The sequence below is a fragment of the Pelophylax lessonae genome (assembly GCF_965119305.1).
Source record: "Pelophylax lessonae genome assembly, chromosome: 2".
NCBI lineage: Eukaryota > Metazoa > Chordata > Amphibia > Anura > Ranidae > Pelophylax > Pelophylax lessonae.
Window position 1 is genome coordinate 453886827 of NC_138769.1, and position 26272 is coordinate 453913098.

A 26272-nucleotide genomic window follows, 5' to 3' on the forward strand; every position below is an offset into this window, starting at 1 on the left:
GCCCGAGAATGCGGAAGTTGTATCGACTCTGCGACGGAAGGTCACGCTGTGCATTGTGGGTGAAACATGGCGCCGCCCATGTAGAGTTGTCAGTGAAGGGAGGACGGAGGAACAGCGATGCCGAAGTACTACGAGGAAAAGGAGGAGGATAATCACCCCTGTGCGGGGGCGAAGGAGGATCTAAAGAGTTGCCTGCTGCAGAGTGCATGTGTGCTGCAGGTGGGCCTCTCTCCTTATCACCTGGCTATCTTCTATGTCTGAGAGCTACTATATATATATATATATATATATATATATATATATATATATACATACATACAGCTCAGTACGCCGTCCATACATGTCAGTGTACACAGCACAGCACACATACAGCTCAGTACGCCGTCCATACATGTCAGTGTACACAGCGCTGCACACATACAGCTCAGTACACCGTCCATACATGTCGGTATACACAGCACACATACAGCTCAGTACACCCTCCATACATGTCGGTGTACACAGCACACATACAGCTCAGTACACCGTTCCATACATGTCAGTGTACACAGCGCTGCACACCTACAGCTCAGTACACCGTCCATACATGTCAGTGTACACAGCACACATACAGCTCAGTACACCGTTCCATACATGTCGGTGTACACAGCGCAGCACACATACAGCTCAGTACACCGTCCATACATGTCAGTGTACACAGCGCAGCACACCTACGGCTCAGTACACTGTCCATACATGTCAGTGTACACAGCGCAGCACACCTACAGCTCAGTACACCGTCCATACATGTCAGTGTACACAGCACACATACAGCTCAGTACACCGTCCATACATGTCAGTGTACACAGCACACATACAGCTCAGTACACCGTCCATACATGTCAGTGTACACAGCACAGCACACATACAGCTCAGTACACCCTCCATACATGTCAGTGTACACAGCGCAGCACACCTACGGCTCAGTACACCGTCCATACATGTCAGTGTACACAGCGCAGCACACCTACAGCTCAGTACACCGTCCATACATGTCAGTGTACACAGCGCAGCACACCTACAGCTCAGTACACCGTCCATACATGTCAGTGTACACAGCGCAGCACACCTACAGCTCAGTACACCGTCCATACATGTCGGTATACACAGCACACATACAGCTCAGTACACCGTCCATACATGTCAGTGTACACAGCGCAGCACACCTACGGCTCAGTACACCGTCCATACATGTCAGTGTACACAGCGCAGCACACCTACAGCTCAGTACACCGTCCATGCATGTCAGTGTACACAGCACAGCACACATACAGCTCAGTACACCGTCCATACATGTCGGTATACACAGCACACATACAGCTCAGTACACCCTCCATACATGTCGGTGTACACAGCACACATACAGCTCAGTACACCGTTCCATACATGTCGGTGTACACAGCGCAGCACACATACAGCTCAGTACACCGTCCATACATGTCAGTGTACACAGCGCAGCACACCTACGGCTCAGTACACCGTCCATACATGTCAGTGTACACAGCGCAGCACACCTACAGCTCAGTACACCGTCCATACATGTCAGTGTACACAGCGCAGCACACCTACAGCTCAGTACACCGTCCATACATGTCGGTATACACAGCACACATACAGCTCAGTACACCGTCCATACATGTCAGTGTACACAGCGCAGCACACCTACGGCTCAGTACACCGTCCATACATGTCAGTGTACACAGCGCAGCACACCTACAGCTCAGTACACCGTCCATGCATGTCAGTGTACACAGCACAGCACACATACAGCTCAGTACACCGTCCATACATGTCGGTATACACAGCACACATACAGCTCAGTACACCCTCCATACATGTCGGTGTACACAGCACACATACAGCTCAGTACACCGTTCCATACATGTCGGTGTACACAGCGCAGCACACATACAGCTCAGTACACCGTCCATACATGTCAGTGTACACAGCGCAGCACACCTACAGCTCAGTACACCGTCCATGCATGTCAGTGTACACAGCACAGCACACATACAGCTCAGTACACCGTCCATACATGTCGGTATACACAGCACACATACAGCTCAGTACACCCTCCATACATGTCGGTGTACACAGCACACATACAGCTCAGTACACCGTTCCATACATGTCGGTGTACACAGTGCAGCACACATACAGCTCAGTACACCGTCCATACATGTCAGTGTACACAGCGCAGCACACCTACGGCTCAGTACACCGTCCATACATGTCAGTGTACACAGCGCAGCACACCTACAGCTCAGTACACCGTCCATACATGTCAGTGTACACAGCACACATACAGCTCAGTACACCGTCCATACATGTCAGTGTACACAGCACAGCACACATACAGCTCAGTACACCCTCCATACATGTCGGTGTACACAGCACACATACAGCTCAGTACACCGTTCCATACATGTCGGTGTACACAGCGCAGCACACATACAGCTCAGTACACCGTCCATACATGTCAGTGTACACAGCGCAGCACACCTACGGCTCAGTACACCGTCCATACATGTCAGTGTACACAGCGCAGCACACCTACAGCTCAGTACACCGTCCATGCATGTCAGTGTACACAGCACAGCACACATACAGCTCAGTACACCGTCCATACATGTCGGTATACACAGCACACATACAGCTCAGTACACCCTCCATACATGTCGGTGTACACAGCACACATACAGCTCAGTACACCGTCCATACATGTCAGTGTACACAGCGCAGCACACATACAGCTCAGTACATCCTCCATACATGTCAGTGTACACAGCGCAGCACACATACAGCTCAGTACACCCTCCATACATGTCAGTGTGCACAGCGCAGCACACCTACAGCTCAGTACACCGTCCATACATGTCAGTGTACACAGCGCAGCCCACCTACAGCTCAGTACACTGTCCATACATGTCAGTGTACACAGCGCAGCACACATACAGCTCAGTACACCATCCATACATGTCGGTATACACAGCACACCTACAGCTCAGTACACCCTCCATACATGTCAGTGTACACAGCACACCTACAGCTCAGTACACCGTCCATACATGTCAGTGTACACAGCGCAGCACACCTACAGCTCAGTACACCATCCATACATGTCAGTGTACACAGCACAGCACACCTATAGCTCAGTACACCGTCCATACATGTCAGTGTACACAGCGCAGCACACCTACAGCTCAGTACACCGTCCATACATGTCAGTGTACACAGCGCAGCACACCTACAGCTCAGTACACCGTCCATACATGTCAGTGTACACAGCACACATACAGCTCAGTACACCGTCCATACATGTCAGTGTACACAGCACAGCACACATACAGCTCAGTACACCCTCCATACATGTCGGTGTACACAGCACACATACAGCTCAGTACACCGTTCCATACATGTCGGTGTACACAGCGCAGCACACATACAGCTCAGTACACCGTCCATACATGTCAGTGTACACAGCGCAGCACACCTACGGCTCAGTACACCGTCCATACATGTCAGTGTACACAGCGCAGCACACCTACAGCTCAGTACACCGTCCATGCATGTCAGTGTACACAGCACAGCACACATACAGCTCAGTACACCGTCCATACATGTCGGTATACACAGCACACATACAGCTCAGTACACCCTCCATACATGTCGGTGTACACAGCACACATACAGCTCAGTACACCGTCCATACATGTCAGTGTACACAGCGCAGCACACATACAGCTCAGTACATCCTCCATACATGTCAGTGTACACAGCGCAGCACACATACAGCTCAGTACACCCTCCATACATGTCAGTGTGCACAGCGCAGCACACCTACAGCTCAGTACACCGTCCATACATGTCAGTGTACACAGCGCAGCCCACCTACAGCTCAGTACACTGTCCATACATGTCAGTGTACACAGCGCAGCACACATACAGCTCAGTACACCGTTCCATACATGTCGGTATACACAGCGCAGCACACATACAGCTCAGTACACCATCCATACATGTCGGTATACACAGCACACCTACAGCTCAGTACACCCTCCATACATGTCGGTGTACACAGCACACATACAGCTCAGTACACCGTCCATACATGTCAGTGTACACAGCGCTGCACACCTACAGCTCAGTACACCCTCCATACATGTCAGTGTACACAGCACACCTACAGCTCAGTACACCGTCCATACATGTCAGTGTACACAGCGCAGCACACCTACAGCTCAGTACACCATCCATACATGTCAGTGTACACAGCACAGCACACCTATAGCTCAGTACACCGTCCATACATGTCAGTGTACACAGCACAGCACACCTATAGCTCAGTACACCGTCCATACATGTCAGTGTACACAGCGCAGCACACCTACAGCTCAGTACACCGTCCATACATGTCAGTGTACACAGCGCAGCACACCTACAGCTCAGTACACCGTCCATACATGTCAGTATACACAGCGCAGCACACATACAGCTCAGTACACTGTCCATACAATACATTTTATGCAGGCCAATTCATTGGCTGTCCAACTAATCTATAATGAAAATTGTTTCCAACTATTTTTAATATAGATTATAATGGAATAATTGTTTCAGCCCTAGTTTTGTGAATGGATAGGGGCAGAGTCATAACACCAGTGCTTGAGTTTGTTGTACATGAAGCCGTAATGTCAATGGGGAACAGAAGTGGTAGCTGTAAAACTGACAATGATTGTATTTGGAGTTAAAATTAAATTGAATTAATTTATTGTAAGATATATGTTATTAACATGACCATTGTCTTCTTGTGCAGGATGGAAAGACCCCCAAGCAGTGTTTAAGAGAAGGCCACTGCAGACCTCTGCAAGTCAGCTTTTTTGAGTGTAAAAGATCAGTTGTAAGTCCACTTATATATGTAAATACTGCAGTAGTACTTGGCCAACCTTGACTATTTCAATCGGTTTGTTGCTTTCACACAAGAATACAATGAGTGACATTTATTAAGTAAACAGCACAGTTAGATGCAAATCAGATTGCCTCTGAATAAGCAAAGTCTCTGCATTAGTTTTCCTGTGTATATGCACCCTCTGTGCCTGTAATCCTGGGCAGTTATCTGTGACAGAATTGCACCAGTCTGAGATGGATTTATCACTGAAGATGAGATGTGATTTCACTCCAAACAGACGCACAATTAGAAAGTAGTTGGGTTCAGGTTTGATTCTGTTGCAGAGCTGCTTTAGACTGGATCCGTAACCTTGTAGTAAATCTGTCTGATGTTCCTGTTTAGGAATGCCTAGCTGCTTGACATTTTTTTTCTTGTGAACCTTCAGTAAACAACTAAATGCACAGTTTGCATGTATGTGAACTGCTTTTAATTCTCACAGTTCTGTCGCACCATTACTTCTTAGATTATGTACAAATTTTTGGATCACTTTCCTGCCTATTGAACAGAGGCGATAATACGGGTTTGTTTGGTATGCTGACTGGAGATGGAGCGGTGTCTCTGGAAGCTGCAGAGCTAAACAAGAAATGCAAGGCTTATGCAGTGTTGCACATGTTTGTAAATGACAAGACTGACAGAGTAGAATTACAAACTATTTGCCAGGAAAACAGTGTGCATACGTACCTCAATCTGTTAAGTTTGCCATACAGTGTGTGAATTTTGGCCAGTTCCTAACGAACCATCTGAAATTCCCACTGTGGGTGGCCCTGTTTGGCCCCCTTCTGCCTGACATCCTCTGATTGAAAAAGCTAGGTGAAAAATTATCAACCCAACAGCTGCTGCATCCAATCAGATGCAGGGGCTGTCTGAATACAATAGCCTGGCAAGGGGGATTTTTCCATCTGCGCTGCACTGAGCTTACAGGCAGATTTAAATTATCTATCAGCTTGTGTTTGGAGTACCAATCCGACCAGGGGCTCCACAAATTTTCAGTGAATTCAAGCCTACCTTGTGTTTGCGCAAAGCAAGTCTCATAGTTACAATGGAGTTGGGTCGCGTTTATGATTTCCTTCAGTGTAGGTACAGACTCCTTCTTCCACATTCTAGCGATAGATCATCTAGTGACTAGGAGTACATGAGTGACGGTAGTTCTAAAGGTAAGGGGTATGTCTTCTAGGCCAATATGTTGCTGTTCCATATCTGTAAACACCCTTTTTTTGTTTGTTCTAAAAAAAACTGCAATAAATTATTGAAATCAAAAAAATCTATCAGTGTACGGCTAGCTTTAAGTTGTCCATAGACAGTTTGATTCTTGGCCGCTAGAGGTAATAACTGTACTCTCCTGACAGGGACACCGTACCCCCCCCCCCCCCTCCCCAGAGAACACCATGGCTTCGTAGGAAGGATTCCCCATCAACACATGTGTTGATGGGGGAATTAAGCTATTCTTTTCCCCCTACAACCTGTGGCTGCAGGAAAGAAAATGGCTGGCTTGAGTCTGTTGTTCAGGTTAAACTAATAACATGTACCTCACTTTGTGGGAAGACTGAGTGTATCATTAAGGGAATCATTTCAGATGACATCTGTTACCAACTAGTGTTTTGACATGCAACAGTTAACAGATTAGATCAAGAAAGGTGGCTTAGCTATGTCTTGTCTAAGGTTAGCTTGTAATGTTAAATTAACTTTAGGTTCCGCCATGGTAAATATTTCCCCGCACTGCACAGTCACGATTGTGAGAAATTTATTTACTCTGCAATAGCAGCACAAGTTGAAGTTTTTTTTTTTTTTACATTGCCTTATTCTTCTCCACATTGTTGCAGTTGTGTTTTCTGTGTGACAGATTTGCTTTATGGCAGTAAGATTCTGAAACCATACAAAACTGCGCATTTAGCAAACCTATATTCATACTAAAGATGCATTTTGTAAATTTGGGACATGCAATTTTGGAGACCATCAGAGTTGCCCCTGAACAAGACCCAGATTTGCCATGCACTCATTGTGTTCATGGATTCCTAGTAGCAGCGCGTATGCTTGTACTTGATTGTTCTGCCAAGTGCAGTGGGCCCCTGTGATATCCTATTAAGGTGTACAAAAAGTGTCTATTTCCACTTTTGCAGTTTAATTTGAGAACCCCACTATATGTTTTAAAATTGGGGGTAGCTGGAGGGAAAATTAAAGTTAAACAGAAAAGCAGTTGTGCACATAGGGGGTTTTCATTATCAAGAACAGACGCAGTAAAAATAATACTGAGCCATCTGTCTCTCTCTTCAGCAGTGCCGCTGCTTAGGCCCCAACCTAGGGCTTTAGCTTTTTGATTGTTCCTTTAGACCATCCCGCACAGCATTTTTGTGTTCTTGTGTCCATTTCTCAGCTCACCCAGCTTTCTCAGCCGTTTCAGTTGCAGCACCCTGCTGCACTAGCCCGCACCCTGGCCTATTGATAGTGGATCTCCTGACACCCCAGGATCTCTCACTCCTCTGAGACCTCCAGATTCCCTCAGTCACCTGGACTCGCCAAATTCTCTCATTCCTCCAGAATCTCTTGTACATATCGACTCTCTAAGCCCTATGGACAAATAAACTCTCAACTCCAGCAGGAATGCTCTTGGGGGGAGCGGACCTGTCTCCTAATGGGAGATATGAGCTATGGCTAGGTCCTTTGCTTTAATTGCTGTACACGCCTGGACTCACAGCCTTGTCGGTCTCTTACAAGGCCTGGACACTCCAAACTCCAGCACTCAATTTAGGAATACCAAAACTCAGAAAAAGTAAAAAATTTTACTTCACCACTCAAAGCTGATATTCCAGAGCCTGAACTCTGCATTTGTGCAAACCCTGTATGCTTTTTACTTCCCCTTTGACAGCGACGGGGCTTTGCCACACTGTTCAAAAGTTCCCCTTCGCACATTCTGCCTAAATATGATTAAAAAATATTTCTAAACTTTTACAGTAGTTTCTTCAGAGCAGGTTTATCAATAGAACTGTATAGGCAGCTTGCGTTTGTTCAAAATAGGGGACAGATGTAGGGACGCTGAGGCGGGGGGGGGGGGGGAGCCGAGGCGAGCTTACCATTGGTATTAGTATTATGCAGCATGAGGGGGTTAATGTATTGCCACTGCTGGTCACTGATGCATTAGTGGCCGACCAGTGGCAGTTAATTGACCCCTTTGTGCTGCATTAGTGCAACCAGTATCAGTTCAACCAGTGTTAATTAACACTGATACTGGTTGCACTAATGCAGCACAAATGGGTTAATTAACTGCCACTGGTTGGTCACTAATGCATCAGTGACAAGCAGTGGCAATACATTAACCCCCTCATGCTGCATAATACAAATACCATTGGTAATTAAATTAACCAGGTGTATGTCGCTGCCTGTTTTTGGTGTATGCCCCTTTTCTATCTATTTTAAAATGATTTGGGGGAAAAAGTCCTTTTCGGCCGAGGGCATCCTGCATTTTCGGTTTCGGCCCAGAATTTTCATTTCGGTGCATCCCTAACTTCAATACATTGCACTTTTACCCCCTCCCTGCCCAAGCAAATTTTCAGCTTTCAGTGCTCTCACATTTGAATGACAATTACTCAGTCATGCAACACTGTTCCCAAATAAAATCATTTTTTTTTTTAGACAGATAGAGCTTTCTTTTGGTAGTATTTAATCACCACTGGATTTAAATTTTTTTTATTTTTGTGATACAAGCAAAAAAAAAAAAAAAAACATTTTGCAAATAAGTAATTTTTCCTAATAAATTTAGGCCAAAATTTATACTGCTACATTTCTTTGGCCTATCTCATTTCTTGAGGCCCGCAAAATGCCAGAAAAGTAAAAATACCCCCCCCCCCCCCCAAACTACCCCTTTTTGGAAAGTAGACCATCCAATGTATTTAGTAAGAGGCATTGTGTTTTTTTTTTTTTTTTTTTTGAAGTTGTAAGGTTTTTTTGTTTGTTTTTTTTTTTTTCCCCACAATTCTTTGTAAAGTGAAAAAATTTAATATTTTTTTTTTCACAAAAAAAGTGTCGTATTAAGTTTTCTTACACATGGCATAGGCATACTTGCAATTACACCTTAAAACACATTCCGCTACTCCTCCTGAGGAAGGAGATACCACACGTTTGAGACTTTTTCAAAGCCTAGCCACATAGAGAGACCCAACATCCAAGGAGCACCTTCAGGTGGCTGCGACGGCCACACTGCTGATGAGCAGCAGTGATGGCAGCTCTGTGATGGTTACACTGATTAGGCTGCACTGATGGGCTGTGGTGACAGGTACACTGATGGGCTGCGGTGACGGGTACACTAATAGCCTGCACTGATGGCTGCTGTGACGGGTACACTAATAGCCTGCGCTGATGGCTGCTGTGACGGGTACACTAATAGCCTGCACTGATGGCTGCTGTGACAGGTACTCTTTATTTTGGGGCAATCCAGTCACTGTAGGGCACAGTAAACAAGGTGTTAAAGTGTTTGTAACCCTAAAAAAAAAAATATTTGATCCTGTTAATTTAAAGCATGTTATACAGCACAGTGCTTGTGCTGTGTAATTTGGCCCCTTCTATCACCTAAAATGCCTAAATACCTGGCTGGTTCTGCCCTCCCCTCTGTAAACTGACCACAGTTCATCATGGATGCTGAGCCTGACACATTGGTCCATTTACGTGTCTCTATCATACGCAGCTCTGCCCCCTCTCCCCTCCCTCCCTACCTGCCTGACTGTCAGCTCTTGTGTCTTTGAGCCGTCTCCACCCACTTAAAAAACTGTCACTGCCAGCCCCTCTTTTTATGTAGCCATAACATACAGTGCAAATATTTGTGGAAAACGAAGCCTCTAAATACCATTTTTCAGAGATCTTCAGGCCAGTTACGTGACTCCTGGCCGCACCTCCTTCCCCATCTAAGGGCTACAGGGTGAGGGGCCGAGCGGCCAGCACAGCGGTCATGTGACCTCCCTGACTGACGTCAGAGGGAGAGATCAGCCCCTCCCACTGTTGCCCGTACATTGAAGTAGAACGGCCGGGAGTCATGTAACCAGCCTGAAGATCTCTAAAAAATGGTATTTAGAGGCTGTGTGTTATGGCTACATAAAAGAAGGGCTGGCAATGACAGTGTTTTAGAAGGGTTACAGACATTTTAAGTCAGTAACTCATTGTTCCACAGATTCTTCTCACACAGGATCGGGGTGTGAGGCGCAGAAGCCGATAACAGCGAGTTATTGGTCTTTGTTGACAGTTGTGATTGACTGTGATTGGACACAGCAATCACGTGGTAAAGAGAAATCAGCTCTTTATCCTGATCGGTGATGCGCTTTGTCCGAGGGACACTGGTTGCCACGCTTTCTCCCCGCAGGCGTGCATGAGTGGCAAGATGGGGAGGATGTCATTTGACATCCACCCGGAAAGACGAAAGGTCTGCCCAGCCGTCAAGTTGCTCTGGGCAGGAAATGGTTAATTATTTTTTGTGTCGCAATAAAACAATAAAAATATTTTGCACCTTCAAAGTCATAGGCATGTCGTGTACATCACATGGTACAATGTTCCAGACTGAAATGCAAAAAAACAGGTAAAACACCAAGGGATGAATACTTTTTCAAGGCATATTTTTCAAGCCTTGATGTTGAAAACCGATCGTTTCATTTCCATCAGTAATTTCGTTAGTTTACTGAACTTATTTTATTTTTTTTCAATACTACACTTTTTTACTGATGGAACAACTGCTTGGTTATGTATTTGACAGAAAAAAATATATATATATATTTTGTTTGATTTAATCTTTCTCCTTGCTAATCATGTACAGTCCTGAAATCATTTTGTTTCTTCTCAGCTGGACAACAGATCACGCTTTCGAGGGAGAAAAGGTTACTGAGATGTGAAAGATGCGTTGGTCCGATTACCAGCTGCACTCCACTACATGCTGAGATCATGAAGCAGGGGGTGCAGTACAGTGGTTTGTGGGTTTTTTTTCTTTTTCCCCTTCTGTTCTCATTAAAAATCCCCACAATGGTGACAAATTAAAACTTTACAGTGTTTGATAAAAACAAACAATGTTGTGAATAAAATACATTGTTGGGAAATGTTTTGTTTGCAGTAGACATCTCATTTGTATATGTTTAGGTGATCAATATAATATAATAAATGTATTTTAATTTGTTGTTTGTTTTATTTTGCATACTTCAGTATAGATATACAGTGTAACATTTAATATCTAGTGCAGTGCAGAATACATAAAATAACACTGCAAATCATATCCCAGTAGTGACCTTCAATAAATAAATAAAAAAAAAAAAAAAAATGTTTTTTTTCTTTCAAATATGGGTATGATATTTATGACTTAAAGGATGAGGGGGAATTTGAGAACATATGTGCAGTAAATTAAACAGAAAACAACCTGTAAAATCAACACTCCGTAATGAGAGATAAAGAGTAAATGTAATGTACACCTGGACTACTTCTGAACAGTGTATGGGTGTACCTGGGTCCCACTGGTTTCCGTCAGTTATGTGCTGATACATTGTCCAGTGTCAAAGAGAAATAAGCACAATGGGGTTGATTTACTAATGGCAAATAGCCTGTGCACTTTGTAAAGCTTAGTTGCCCTCTGCAAGAGCAGTTGCTCTAGTCTAGAGCATGGGTGTCAAACTCAACTTCATCGAAGGGCCGGTTGTATCTGTAATACTAGATGGCCAGAACATCCCACCTCCCTTACATCAGCGGACCAGGGTCCGCCCCCCCCCCTACCCTCCCTTACATTAAAGTGCACCCTTTACCTTGTGTTGCTCCTGGGAAGTAGCTGGGAAGCAGAAAGTGGTTTTTTTGCAAATTGCTTAAAAAAGTAAACAAAATATATATTTTTGAAAGCATTCTAAGGCATTATGTACACGGGACGTTAGAAAAAACGTGCTGCAAAGCTAGTTCTGACGCCGGGGAAAGCTGTTAAACGTGCTTTCAGTAGCTTTTTCCATTGGCGTTATTGCACGTTTGGCCACGTTGCTTTTAGCAGCGTTTTTTCTGCCTCCATTCAAAATCAATGGGAGCCTATTGATTTGAATGAAAGTCGCACCGCAAGTCGGATCAGAGAAGCCCCCTGCCCGCAGACCCCCACAACCACCGGCCAGGGTTGTGGGGATGAGGCCCTTGTCCCCATCAACATGGGGGCAAGGTGCTTTGAGGTGGGGGGTGCAGAGCTTCCCCTGCCCCAAAGCACCAACACCCCCCCATGTTGAGGGCATGTGGCCTGGTATGGTCCAGGGGGGGTGGGGCCGCTCGCTCGTCCCCTCCCCCTTCCTGCCCTACCGGGCTGCATGCTCGGATAAGGGTCTGGTATGGATGTTGGGGGGGACCCCACGCCGAGGCGTGGGGCAACCCTCAAATTCCATACCAGACCCGAAGGGCCTGGTTTGGAACCTGGGGGGGGGACACCCACGCAGTTTTTTTCCCATTTTTTGGCGTGGAGTTCCCCCTCAAGATTCTCACAGTGCAAGTCGCACCGCAAGTCGGATCATCCTGCGACTTCCATTCAAATCAATAGGGAACCATTGATTTTGAATGGAAGAAAAAAAAACATATAACATGGCTGAACGTACTTCATCACGTTCGGTCGCGTTTGGTCCCGTTTTTGCATTTGAAACGCCAGGAAACACGTTCGAACGCAAATAATTGCGTTCCAAAAAACGTCCCTGAACTCAACTGCCTGCAAATGACTGTAAACGACCCTGTGTACATGGACAGATAAGATAACATGCAGGTGGGTTCAGGGGCTTCTGAAAAAAACACCCAACTGCTCCTAAACGGCCATTTACAACGTCCCGTGTACATGGAGCCTTACTTTACAGCATTTCCTCACACTTGCCAAAAACTTTTGCACAGTACTGTAGGTATACAGCCAGGAGTAAAAGGCAGTCTGGGAAAACTTAGCTTGATAGGCCATCCACCGCAGGGTAGTCAAGAAAACCTGATGGGAGATCTCTAACCACTTGGCAAGCACCTACCTGTAAATTTACGTCATCATTTTGATGTTAAAAACCAGTGTTATGGCTGCAGCAAAATGCCATAACCCCGGTATCTTTTCTTTTTTTTTTTGTTTTTTTTTCTTCTTCAGGCGGTGGGCTTTCAAATAAGTGATCCCAGAGGTGGATTTGCTATGGGATCACTTTTATAAGTGGTGGTAGAGGTGCCCCTCCTGCCACTTCCTGTGCTTACCTTACCGATCGGCACTCCCAGGAACCATCCAGCATCGGCTGTATTTTTGCACAGGGCTGAGTGATGGCAAGATGACCCCCGCTCATCTCTATGCCCTTGGCAGACCGGAAGCAACATCAAAGTCACTTCTGGTTCTCGAGCCATGTAAACATGTTTTTTTTTTTTTTTTCTTAGGCTCCGTTCACATGTAAGCATTTTGGGGCGTTTTTGGGGAGTTTTTCTGCTCTAGGATCAGCTCTCAAAACGCCCAACAAGACAAATCCTATTCATTTCAATGGCCCCTGTTCACATCTGAGTGTTTTGACATCTTAAGCAAAACGCCCAACGCTCAAAAAAGTACATGAGCTTCTTTTTGGGCAGATTACAGGCGTTTTCCATTGGTCTCTAGTCAATCTAAAAACTCCTTCACAAAAAACGCCTGTAAAAACTCCTGTAAAACGCCTGCAAAAACGCCCATAAAAACCTGTAATAGCAACGCCAAGATGTGAATGTAGCCTTAAAGTAAAAGATAAGAAAAAAATAATATTTGATCTTTTGCTTTTAAGGGTAGGGGAGAGATTTGGGGTCTTTTAGACCCCAGATCTCTCTATAAAGAGGACCTGTAATACTGTATTGTTATCGCAAGGAAAGTTTACAATAAAAGTGATCACAATTTTTTTTCTTAAAGGGACAGTGTATAAATAAAACAAATAAATATATAAAAAATTGTTTTTTTAAAAGAGCCCACATCCTTGCAGGCAGTTGTGAATGCAAAAAAGGTCACGCCCACATCTGTAAACAGTGTTTGCACCACTCATGTGAGGTATTGCCCTGAACGTCTGAGCGAGAGAAATAATTCTAGCACTAGATAAAGGTAAAACAGTATTCCCGCATTCTCACTACGGTATAATATAATAATTGTAACTGATTACTACTTCACCTTTGGCTAATCGGTGCATACAGTAAAGTGTGGTGGTGCTGCGCTAACATATACCAACAAATTTGTTAAAATAACAATGAACAGAAGTGCATGTGCTGGAAATAAATGCATGTCCGTGAATAAACATGTGCAAAAAACAATTGCTATAGTGCGTTTGCTGAAAATGGATGCGTGTCAGTGAATGCACAGACAATAAATCTCAACAATAAATAATAAAGTAAAAGTAGATGACAAAGTCACGTGGGCGTGACGCTGCGTGTCAGGACCATGCGATAGGCTTGCGTAGAATGCTTGCAGGTTACGAGCTTGTGATGTATCTGTTGCTACCATTTAAAAGGTAAGTGCCTTCAGCTGTTTTTTATTCTAATAAATTGCTAAATAGTTTTACACTATTGGGAGCCTTCTTTCCTTTTCATATCCATTACCCTGCAAAGGATACACTTGGAGAGCCCGCTAGATTATTTCAGACGGGACACCCTTCCATCCCCTATCACAGTTTCCTACCAGCTGGGATTAGAACGGGATCTTCTTGGGAAGCAGTGAGAAGATTTAAGGACAAGCGATCTATTTACGCTGTAATCTTATGCCCCGTACACACGTGCAGATTATCTGAAGACTTTTGTCTGCAGACTTACCAAAACCATATAATATGAGGTCAAACCTAAACACTTTCAATTTGTATGCAATCCGGCAGGCCCTTGCACTACATAGAAAAGGTAAATCTGCAGACAAAAGTCTTCAGATAATCTGCACGTGTGTATGGGGCATTACAGCTGTAAGGTGAGCGGCCAGTACACTCAGAGTTGTCACAGTTTTTCTGGATCTTTCAGACACAGGTTATTTTTCAACTTTGGGTGAAGGGATGTAAGCATGTTTTGGATGAGCATTGGACTTTTTTGTAATTTCTTCCACGTTTTATATGGACTCACTCTGATGATTGATATTTTTTTAGTCACTTTGTCATCCATTTTTACTCTATTATTTTTTGTTGAGAATTATTGTCTGTGCATTCACTGACACGCATCCATTTTCAGCACATGCACTTAAGCAATTGTTATTTGCACATGTTTATTCACTGACATGCATTTATTTCCAGCACACGCAATTTAGTTCATTGTTATTTTGCACCAAGTTATTTACATATTTGTGGGTATATGATAGCGCAGCACCACCACACTTTACTAATTCTAGCACTAGACCTCCTTTGTAACTCTAAACTGTTAACCTGTAGAAATTGTTAAAGTGTCGCCTATAGAAATTTTTAAGTACCATAGTTTGTCGCCATTCCACGAGTGTGCGCATTTTTTAAGCATGATATATAAGGTATCTATTTATTTGGTGTAACATCATCTTTCACAATTTACAAAGAAATTGGGGTAACTATTGTGTTTTTTTTATTTTTGTTTTTAAATCATTAAAGTGTAATTTTTCAAAAAAAATAGCATTTGAAAGACCACTGCGCAAATACAATGTGACATAAAATATTGCAAAGATTGTCATTTTATTCTCTACGGTCTCTGCTAAAAAATATATAAATACTAATTTAAACTTGTAAGCAACAAATGTCAAAAAAGACAGGATCAGCAAGTGGCTAAACACACAGACATGGGTACCTCCTTGACCAGGCAATTCATACACATACAGGTTCATCTTATAAAATTACAATATCATGAAAAAGTTAATTTATTTCAGTAATCAATTCAAAAAGTGAAACTCCTATATTTTATATAGATTTGTTACACGCAGCATAATTATATTTTAAGCATTTCTTTCTTTAAATTTTTATGATTGTGGCTTACAGCTAGTGAAAACCCAAAATGTAGTATCTCAGAAAAGTAGAATATTACATAGGACCAATAAAAAAAAAAAAAAAAAGGATTTTTAATACAGAAATGTTGACTTACTGAAAAGTATGTCCATGTAGAGTATTGTATGCACTCAATACTGGGTTGGGGCTCCTTTTACATGAATTACTGCATCAATGCAGCGTGGCATGGAGGCGATCAGCCGGCGGCACTGCTGAGGTGTTATGGAAGCCCAGGTTTCTTTGACAGCAGCTTTCAGCTCATCTGCATTGTTGATTCTGGTGTCTCTCATCTTCCTCTTGATAAATACATCACATATTCTCTATGGGGTTTAGGTTAGGTGAGTTTTCTGGCCAATCAAGCACAGTGATACCATGATCATTAAACCAGATATTAATACTATTGGCAGTGTAGGCAGGTGTCAAGTCCTGCTGGAAAATGAAATCAGCATCTCTATAAAGCCGGTCAGCAGAGGAAAGCATGAAGTGTTCTAGAATTTCCTGGTAGAGGGCTGTGCTGATTTGGACTTGATAAAACCATGGACCATGGCTCCCCAAACCATCACGGACTGTGGGAAATTTTGCATTTCATTTGGAAATCAAGGTCCCAGAGTCTGGGGGGAAGAGTGAAGAGGCACAGAATCCAAGTTGCATGAGGTCCAGTGTGAATTTTCCACAGTTCATGATGATTTGGGGAGCCATGTCATCTGCTGGTGTTGGTCCACTGTGTTTTATGTGTTATGGAAGCCAAGGTTTCTTTGATAGCGGCTTTCAGCTCATTTAAATTGTTGGGTGTGGTGTCTCATCTTCCTCTTGATAAATACCTCACAAGTTCTCTATGGGGGTTTAGGTCAGGTGAGTTTGCTGGCCAATCAAGAACAGTGATAACCATGATCATTAAACCAGGTATTGGTACTTTTGGCAGTGTGGGCAGGTGCCAAGTCCTGCTGGAAAATGAAATAAGCATCTCCACAAAGCTGGTCAGCAGAGGGAAGCATGAAGTGCTTTTTTGTGATCTAATTTTATGAGATGCACCTGTATATACAACACAGAAAGCAACCATGAAGGTTAAAAAAAAAAGCCTACACCACTGTGCAGCAGCGATGTGCTTTGCATTTATGTTGGGTTAAGGCCTAGTTTACACTTTTGGTTGGAAAGCAGTAAAACCCCCTGGTGCGCCGTGTTTTTACTGCTCTCCAACTGCTCCCCCTAAAGCCTTGTACACACAATCAGATTATCGGACACATTTTTTTTTGTTTTTTGTTGCATGCTAGTCTCATCGAAAATGAAGAGATTACTTTCATACAAAAACTCTCGAACAACAGAATTCAACCTCAGAAGTGATGTAATGTGTTGAATTGTTTTGTATGTATTCTTTAGATTCCGAGCATGCCTAGTCTTGTTCTTATGATTTTTTTCGGACAAAAACTGTACTAATTAAACGAAAATCGGACGTTGTGTTCACTTACGATAAAAATGTTATAGCCTGCACATCCAGTTTTTGTTGATATAAGAGGGCCAATCGTCTTCAATTAGTAGAAAAAAAATAGTGACGGACAGGTATGAACAAGTAAGCCCTATGTGTCATTTGTATTTGTCATTGTTATTTCCATTACGTGCATCGCTCTGTAAAAACTCAGTGGTCCTGCGGTTTGTGTTCTCAAGGTGGTCAACCTGAAGGGTAAATAAGAGAACCAGAACTTCTGCTAAGTGGAAGAGTGGGTTTAAAGATAAAGCTGGCAGTGTCTCCACCCAGGACAGGGCCTCTGGGAAGAGCAGGGGTTTACTTTTTTGGGAAATTAACCTGTATTCTAGTTAAATTAATTGGGAGCAGAGGAACCAGTGCAAACAGCATATAACAACAATAAGTATAGCAAAGGGCCTAAAAGAATTGTGCACATATACCCTGGTATGAATACTCAATGGCACTTTATTCGGAATTACTGTTGCCTTTTTTATCATCTTGAACCAGTTTGCCCATTCTCCTCTGACATCAACAAGGCATTTTCGTCCACACAACTGCCACTTCCTGGACATTTTCTCTTTTTGGACCATTCTCTGTAAACCCTAGCAATGATTGTGTGTTAAAATCCCAGTAGATAAGCAGTTTTTGAAATACTCAGACCAGTCCGTTTGGCATCAACAACCATCCAACATTCAAAGTCACTTAAATCTCCTTTCTTCCCCATTCTGATGCTCGGTTTGAACTTCAGTAAGTTGTCTTCACCATGTCTAGATGCCTAAATGCATTGAGTTGCTGCCATGTTATTGGCTGATTAGCAATTTGTATTACCGAGCAGTTTAACAGGTGTACCTAATAAAGTGGCCAGTGATTACATAGTTAATAAAGATACCTCCAAATGAATTTTGCTGTAAAGTTCCATTGCAGGGGCCCCTGAGGATGATCATGATGTCTCAGGCCAGAGACATGAAGACAAGATCAGCGGAGATGGGGAGATCCTCCAACCATTGCCCAAGCAGCCTGGAATGCAAACTGGATGGACAACAGTGCCACACTACAAAAACTGTGTGCCACTGGAACTCATAGTCAACCTATCTACACTTAGGTCCAGGTGCATGACAGAGTGGAACCTACTAGGGACTCTCACTACCAGAAGTGGCTGTCAGATCCCCTACCTAACTTTAGTCTATGCCGATATTGAGCCCTGAGCTCAAAACTAGCTTATAAAATCCCAGGCCAGAAAGGTCAGGGTTAACTAAAATAACAGGAGCAGCATATCAAATCTAGTGCATATACTGGAAGGTGACCATTACACTCATACAATAGCACAGAACTAGTTGTCTGGCACTGTGCATATAATAACAAAAGGACAGAGATTTCTGTCACAAGGATTCAAATACACAATCAAAACGCTATGGGCAGCTGCAGTTAAACTATTAGTCTAGGTTCACATCTATGTGGTTGATGCGTTTTTCAGGCATGTTTTGCGGTGCCTTTTGCATTTTTAAACCCGCAATTTTGATGCGTCTTTGGTTCCCAGCTGACAGCTGAATGTAAAAAAAAAAAAGGAGTGCCGGCAAAAATATTAATGAAAAAAAAAAAAAAAAAGGTGTTGGGTCCCCCCAAATCCATACCAGGCCCTTATCCGAGCATGCAGCCTGGCAGGTCAGGAAAAGGATGGAACGAGCGAGCGCCCCCCCCCCCTCCCCCAAAGCACCTTGCCTCCATGTTGATCAGGACAAGGGCCTCTTCCCCACAACTCTGGACTGTGGTTATGGGGGTCTGCGGGCGGATCCTGCGGGGCCAGATCCTGGCCCCACCATGTGAATGAGTATGGGGTACATAGAAAAAAGTCCAAAAATAACGCCCCCCGATGTAGATACAGTGATCCCTATGTGACCCTCATGCTGTTTTGGGCATTTATGCTGCTGTAATGGCAGCTACTCACCTTAGTGAGTTAGAAATTCATTAATTGATGGTGGCAGATCACTGAAGCACTTTTAGGAAGAATCATTTTACAAACTGTGGTGCTGTTATTTTGCAATGTTCACACTACTGGACACTTTATTGGGATTATATCTTTACACCTTGGACTTTATTTAAAAAATGTATTACATGTTTTTTGAGTTGAATGGTCTATATATATATATATATATATATATATATATATATATATATATATATATATATATATATATATATATATATATATATACACATTTGAGATTCTGTACTTTGGTTTTGCACATTTTAGAAAGGCACATATATACTGCTTGTTGGCGTAAGCAGCCTTACTAGATTAATTTATCACAGCGTGGATATTATTTTGTGTATTACATGACATCATATAGCTTAGTTCTGTGTCTCCTTCCTCCAAACTCCATTACAGCACTCTGATCAAGGTTTGCTGGCAGGGACAGAAAGTACCCATCTGTAACCATCTAACTCTGTGGTAATTAATAAGCAAAAGCTATTTGCAAATACAGACAGTGGAGGGCAGCAGAACCCTAGAGTGGTATGATACATAGGTTAGTATGAGAGAGCCATGCATTTGGAGAAGAGTTAAAATGGTATGAAAAATAATTTTACAAAAAAGATAGTATCATACTTACGTTTGTGGTTGATAGGAGAGGTTGATGCCACCAGAAAAGTATTGTTAAGGCTTTATTGAATTCCCCTCAATACAGAAGAATGCATTCAAGTGTGAGCAAGCCCTATCTGTCATTTGATATAAAAAAAAAAAATATATACTTTCCATCACATGCAGAGCTCTGTCATAACTCTATGGTTCTGTAGATAGTTTTCCCAAGTTAGTATGATACATAGGTTGACATGAGAGGGCCAATCATGTTGAGAAGAGTATCATATGTAAACTAAGGTAGCCCATATCCACCAGTGGGTTCAATGAAAAAATAATAATAATTTGATTCCCTTATTCACACATTCAACTTGGATGAGGGAATCCTCCCAGTGAGTTACTGTATTCTGACATTGTAGCTGTAGCTGAATGACTGGCATTATTATACGGTAATAATAACACCCAGTCGCCCTGAACTAAGGATGTGAAACATTGAATGTACTGTTAGAGTGTCCGGTTAGTTCTTTCCATTTATGGAAAAAAAGTGTGCAGCGCTATAATAAATGACTATAATAATAAATAGTCCACATAAAAAGCCTAAAATCAAATAATAATAATAATGTGAATCTCATGCACAGAGCAGATTCCCCTAGATCCTTGATGAAGAGAGGAAATCATCAGTGATCATTCACTTAAATGCACAGTCCAAAGTGATGGGAAAAAGTTGATAGCCGATATATGTCACTGCAGAAGGAGCCTTCATCAACACCAATATGTGCAGCAGCTTACCAAAAGCAATTGATCCCCATAACAGAGACCAGCTGTAGCATCCACTAACACCGAAACACATCCACAGTAGGTAAGATGACAATCACTCCCAACGGACACAATCTCTCCAGACCAGGAGATCCTTCAGTGATCAGGGTTATAACCTAATGCAGGGCTCAATAGCAAAGATGGTCACCACCAGCCATATGGATGTGCAGAGATAGCATAGAAAAATCTCTCATAGTGCAGTATCTTTGGTAGAGATTTTATTAAAAAGCAACAAATATATACACTCACATATTAAAGCAGGTTAATGCAGCATAGTAAAAATTCCATGGATAGATCCCCTTGTGCGGTGGAAACATATATAGGAAGCGGAGCCAGACCTCAGTGTGTGAGGACCCCAAAAGAGTCTCAAGCCGCGCCGGGGGATCTACTGAACAGTCCATCACTTTGGACTGTGCATTTAAGTGACTGATCACTGGTGATTTCCTCTCTTCATCAAGGATCTAGGGGAATCTGCTTTGTGCATGAGATTCTCATTATTATTATTTGATTTTAGGCTTTTATATGGACTATTTATTATTATAGTCATTTATTATAGCGCTGCACACTTCTTTACCATATTTTGTTCTTTGGTTGTGATTTAACAACTTACTGTGCTGGCTGCTATTTGAAGCTGTATATTTGTTTTTTTAATCAAGCGCAGCAATTTTCTGTTAAAGTTCTTTCCATTTGCCCATTAGTTGGAGGGGGATAAGCTGAGGAAGGGGATAATTCAATCTTCTGGACCCCACAGAAGGCCCTCCAGAAACGTCATGTGAACTGCGCACCTCGATCAGACACGATGTTTGCAGGGATTCCGTGCAATCCAAAAATCTCTTTAACCACTTCCCGCCCGCCCTATTACAAAATGACGGCGGGAATGTGGTTGAGTTATCCTGACCGGACGTCATATGACGGCGGCAGGATAACACCGCTCTGGGCGCCCCCCGGGGGCACGCAGAGCGGCGATCGGTGATGCGAGGTGTCAGTCTGACACCCTGCATCTCCGATCTCGGTAAAGAGCCTCTGACGGAGGCTCTTTACCATGTGATCAGCCGTGTCCAATCACGGCTGGTCACATAGTAAAACAGGAACAGCCGTTGATCGGCTTTCCTTAGTTCGTGCCTGACAGGCACGAGTAAAGGAGCGCCAATCGGCGGCTCCCCTGACAGGGGGGGGGGGTCGGCACTGGTAATCAGATCATTGATTACCAGTGCAGACCCTCGGGGGGGGGGGATGCCACTAGAACCACCAGGGATGCCCACTATGACCCCAGGGATGCCCACTATGGCCACCAGGGATGGCAATCAGGGCTCAGAGAGCCCCCCATTGCCCTCCCCATCAGTGATGCCCACCAGTGTCCTCCCTATCAGTGCTGCCCACAAGTGCCCATCATTGCCATCCTTTAGTGTCGCCCACCAGTGCCCATTATTGCCCACCAGTGCCGCCTATCAGTGCCCATTAGTGCCCATCAGTGCCGCCCGTCAGTGGCGATCAGTGTCGCCCATCAGTGCCCATCAGTGCCCACCAGTGCTGCCTATCAGTGCCCATTAGTGCCCGTCAGTGCCACCTATCAGTGCCCGTCAGTGCCGCCTATCAGTGCCCATCAATGCCGCCTATCAGTGCCCAGCAGTGCCGCCTATCAGTGCCCACCAATGCTGCATATCAGTGCTACCTATCAGTGCCACATATCAGTGCCTATCAGTGCCGCCTATCAGTGCCACCCCATCAGTGCCACCCCATCAGTGCCACCCCATCATTGCCTCCTCATCAGTGCCTGTCAGTGCAGTCTCATCAGTGCTCATCAGTGCAGGAAAAAACTTATTTATTTACAAAATTGTATAACATAAACAAAAAAACTTTTTTTTTTTTTCAAACTTTTCTGTCTTTTTTTATTTGTTTAGCAAAAAATAAAAATCGCACAGGCGATCAAATACCACCAAAAGAAAGCTCTGTTTGTGGGGGGAAAATGATATAAATTTGGTGTAAGTACAGTGTTGCATGACCGCGCAATTGTCATTCAAAATGCAACAGCGCTAAAAGGGGAAAATTGGCCTGGGCGGGAAGGGAGGGAAGTGCCCTGTATTAAAGTGGTTAATAAACACTCGGGTCGTTTCCAAGGCAGATAGTGTATTCTTCAAGGGCAGAAAATGGGCCATCTTGGATAACTGATCAACCACTGCAAAGATTGCTGTGCATCCCTCGGAAGGTATAAGTTCCACTACAAAATCCATAGAGATAATTTTCCATGGTCTGTCAGGGACAGGCAAAGGCTTGAGTAAACCCCAAGCCCTGCTTCTGGCAGTATTGCTTCGGGTACAGACAAAATATGAGGTCTCATACCTCTTGCAGAATATTCCAGATCAGGCCACCAGAAAGTATGCCATACCAAATCGAGAGGCTTATAGATTTAGAAATGGCCTGCCAATTGATGATCATAAAGTAGCTTTAAAACATTCACCCGTAAATTTTCTGGCGCAAAAATCCGGTCCCCCCGCCATAACAACCCCTCCTTAGGCAACAAAGTGATTACAGCGGAGCCAGAGATGCACACGGAAGCTTGTTTGATCTGTGAGAGTAAGTCAGACTGTAACATCAGGAAGTTACCTGTGGGCAAGATGGTATTAGGGATTGCTGATTCCTTTGGGTCATCATACATACGAGATAAAGCATCTGGCTTAACATTCTTTGATCTTGGTTGGTAGATTATGTGGAATAAGAACCTTAAAAAGGACAGTGCCCATTGAGCTTAACTTGACTTCAGACACTTGGCAGACCTCAAGTAATCCAAATTCTTATGATCAGGGCATATTAGTATGGGGTGTGCTGCGCCTTTCAACAGGTACCTGTTAGTAGTTCTCAATCCCCCACATCGTAGTTCTTTTCTGCTGGGGAGATTTTTGTGTGAAAAGAAGGCTACGGGATGCATTAAATCCTTAGGAACCTGACACTGAGAAACAACCGCCCCTACTGCCGTTTCAGAGACATCCACTTCAAGTATGTAGGGTAACAATGGGTCAGGGTGGCTGAGAATAGGGGCTGAAGTGAACAGTTTCTTTAACGTTTTGAAGACATCTTGTGCCTCAGGGTTCCAGCAGAACCGCAGTTGAGTGATTGGAGTAATGATAGCAGAGAAGCCTTTAATGAATCTCCAATAAAAATTTTGCAAACCCCACAAAGCGTTGTACCCCCTTCTTACCTGTAGGTGCAGGCCAGTCCAATATAGCAGAAACCTTTTGGGGGGTCCATCTTAATTCCTGCTGCAGAAATCACCAACCCTAAGAACTGGATGCTTGCCGCTCAAATTCACATTTCTCTGGTTTAGCACACAGTCCATGTTGGCGGAGCCGGCCCAGAACGCAGTTGTCTTCGATGTAGGTCAAGGGACACAGAAAAAATCAAGATGTCATCTAAGAACACGACTACACTGATATCCAGGAAGTCTCTGAATACATCATTGATGAGGTGCTGGAAGGTGGCAGGGGCATTGCAAAGGCGGAAGGGCATGACCAGGTATTCGAAGTGGCTGAATCTGGCCATCTTCCACTCATCCCCTTTATGGATACGGACCAAGTTATAGGCCCCTTGCAAGTCCAACTTGGTGAAGACTTTCGCGGACCTTAATCTCTGGAATAATTTGGGCATGAGAGGAAAGGGATAGCGGCTTTTACCATGATTTTATTGAATTCCGGTAATCCACACATGGTCGCAGAGACTGGTCTTTCTTTGTAACAAAGAATATTCCCGCCCCTGCTGGAGAAGTAGATGGGCGGATGAATCCTTTCTTTATGTTTTCATCAACATACTCCTTTAGAGCCGGTTCACACTGGGGCGACCTGTCAGGCGACCTGGTCGCCTGACAGGTCGCCGTAGGTCGCCTGCCATAGAGAAGCTGTGGACCCGTTCTAATAGGTATATAGTTTGTGATGCCTCAGGTCAGGTTAGGGATTTTATGGGCAGGAGTAAAGGATATAGAGTAAACCGATTGGACACCTCCTCTGAACCAATCCCTGTCCTTTGATACAGGGAACAGCAGAGCAGGATTGCCCCCCTCAAGAATCCAATAAGTCACTTATTTTTCACGTGTAAACACACTCTACCTTTTTCTTCACCAGCACCCAAATGGGCCTTTACCCATTTACACCTAAGTGTTTGTATATATTATGTTGTTTTAATAAACTATTTTTATTTACTACCATCTATATCCTTTACTCCTGCCCATAAAATCCCTAACCTGACCTGAGGCATCACAAACTATATACATTTTGTTGGGATGGTGGCAGAAACTACTATAAAACCTCCAATATAAGATCCATAACCTTAATTTTTTCAACCCGTTCTAATAGGAGCGACACAAGTCGCTCCGACTTAGAAAAAGGGTCCAGAGCTTCTTTGGGGCGGCCCGGAGCGACCTGCATTGACTTCAATTATATGAAGTCCGTGCCGGCCACTCCGAGGTCGCGGTGCGAGCAGCGCGCCCCGACATCATAGGTCACCCGGCAAAGTCGGCTCGCCCCAGTGTGAACGGGGTCTAAAGGCCTCTTGCTCTCTTTCAGAGAGTGGAAATATTGGCCCCCAAGGGGATCTTGGCCCCGGGAATTAGTTCAATCGGGCAGTCATATGGCCAATGTGGAGGGAGAGTGTCAGCCCCCCTTTTGCTGAAGACATCGAGAAACTCATGATAGGGCTAGGCACCAACTGATGTATTCCTTGATCAGAGCCCGTGCATAACAGTTAACGAGGCGTCAAGAAATTCAGAAAAGCAGTGTTTCTGACAGCAGTGTGATTGGAAACGAACTTCTCCAGCAACCCAATCAATCTGAAGATTATGGGCTTGAAGCCAAGGTAGGCCCAAAATGACGGGAAATAATGGAGAACTGATGGCATCTGGGCTCAATAACTCCTTATGTTTAGTAGGAGTAATAACAGGTAATGTAGGTGTTTCCTGAGTCACTCGTCCTGACTTAATACATGAGTCATCCGCCAGGTAGACAGAAAGTCCTTGAGTCTTTGGTCGCAGAGGAATATGCTGCTGAGTGGCAAAGGTTAAGTCAATGAAACAACTGCATGCTCCAGAGTCAATAATAGCCTTGACTGAGATTGTTTCTTCCGGAAGCTGGAATGAGAGTGGGAGAGCTAGATAAGGTGCATTTGTAGACAAAGATGACAGGTTTGCAGGAAAGACCGATGGACACTTATGCATCTTAATAGGACAGGTCTGCACATAGTGGCCGGCTTCTCCGCAATAAAGACACAGGTTGCCCTGTCGGCAGGGTAGTTGCTCTTCAGGAGTCAGAGCAGGACGCATTAACCTGAGTTGCATGGGTTCAGGGACATCTGATGCAGTGTCGACAGAACTTGAACTGGCTGGAGCTGAACTGGTAAACATAGGGTGAGCAGGAACTGGAGCTCTAGGCGTCATCCATACACAACGGGACTGCTGGGAAGACCTTTCTGACCGCTCGTGGAGCCGACGGTCGATTAGGCCCTCCAAGGTATTTGGTACTCCAACCAGGGCT

The 26272-nt window shown here is 44.0% G+C and overlaps 1 protein-coding gene across 1 annotated transcript; it reads left to right on the forward strand.

Annotated features, from left to right (window-relative positions):
• Nucleotides 1-13: 13 nt before the first annotated feature.
• On the forward strand, nucleotides 14-10906 carry COA5 (cytochrome c oxidase assembly factor 5). The gene is made up of 3 exons (XM_082247301.1): nucleotides 14-219; nucleotides 4853-4936; nucleotides 10803-10906. The coding sequence occupies exons 1-3, from the start codon at nucleotides 118-120 to the stop codon at nucleotides 10842-10844; spliced, it is 228 nt and encodes a 75-aa protein (XP_082103427.1). The 5' UTR covers nucleotides 14-117; the 3' UTR covers nucleotides 10845-10906.
• Nucleotides 10907-26272: the final 15366 nt, after the last annotated feature.

What these genes read in the sequence shown, in the direction of transcription:
- COA5 (XM_082247301.1), top strand. Translation starts at nt 118, where the DNA reads ATGCCGAAGTACTACGAGGAAAAGGAGGAGGATAATCACCCCTGTGCG. An exon ending in AGAGTGCATGTGTGCTGCAG is followed by an intron (nt 220 to 4,852) that starts GTGGGCCTCTCT and finishes CTTCTTGTGCAG; the next exon opens with GATGGAAAGACCCCCAAGCA. An exon ending in TTGAGTGTAAAAGATCAGTT is followed by an intron (nt 4,937 to 10,802) that starts GTAAGTCCACTT and finishes GTTTCTTCTCAG; the next exon opens with CTGGACAACAGATCACGCTT.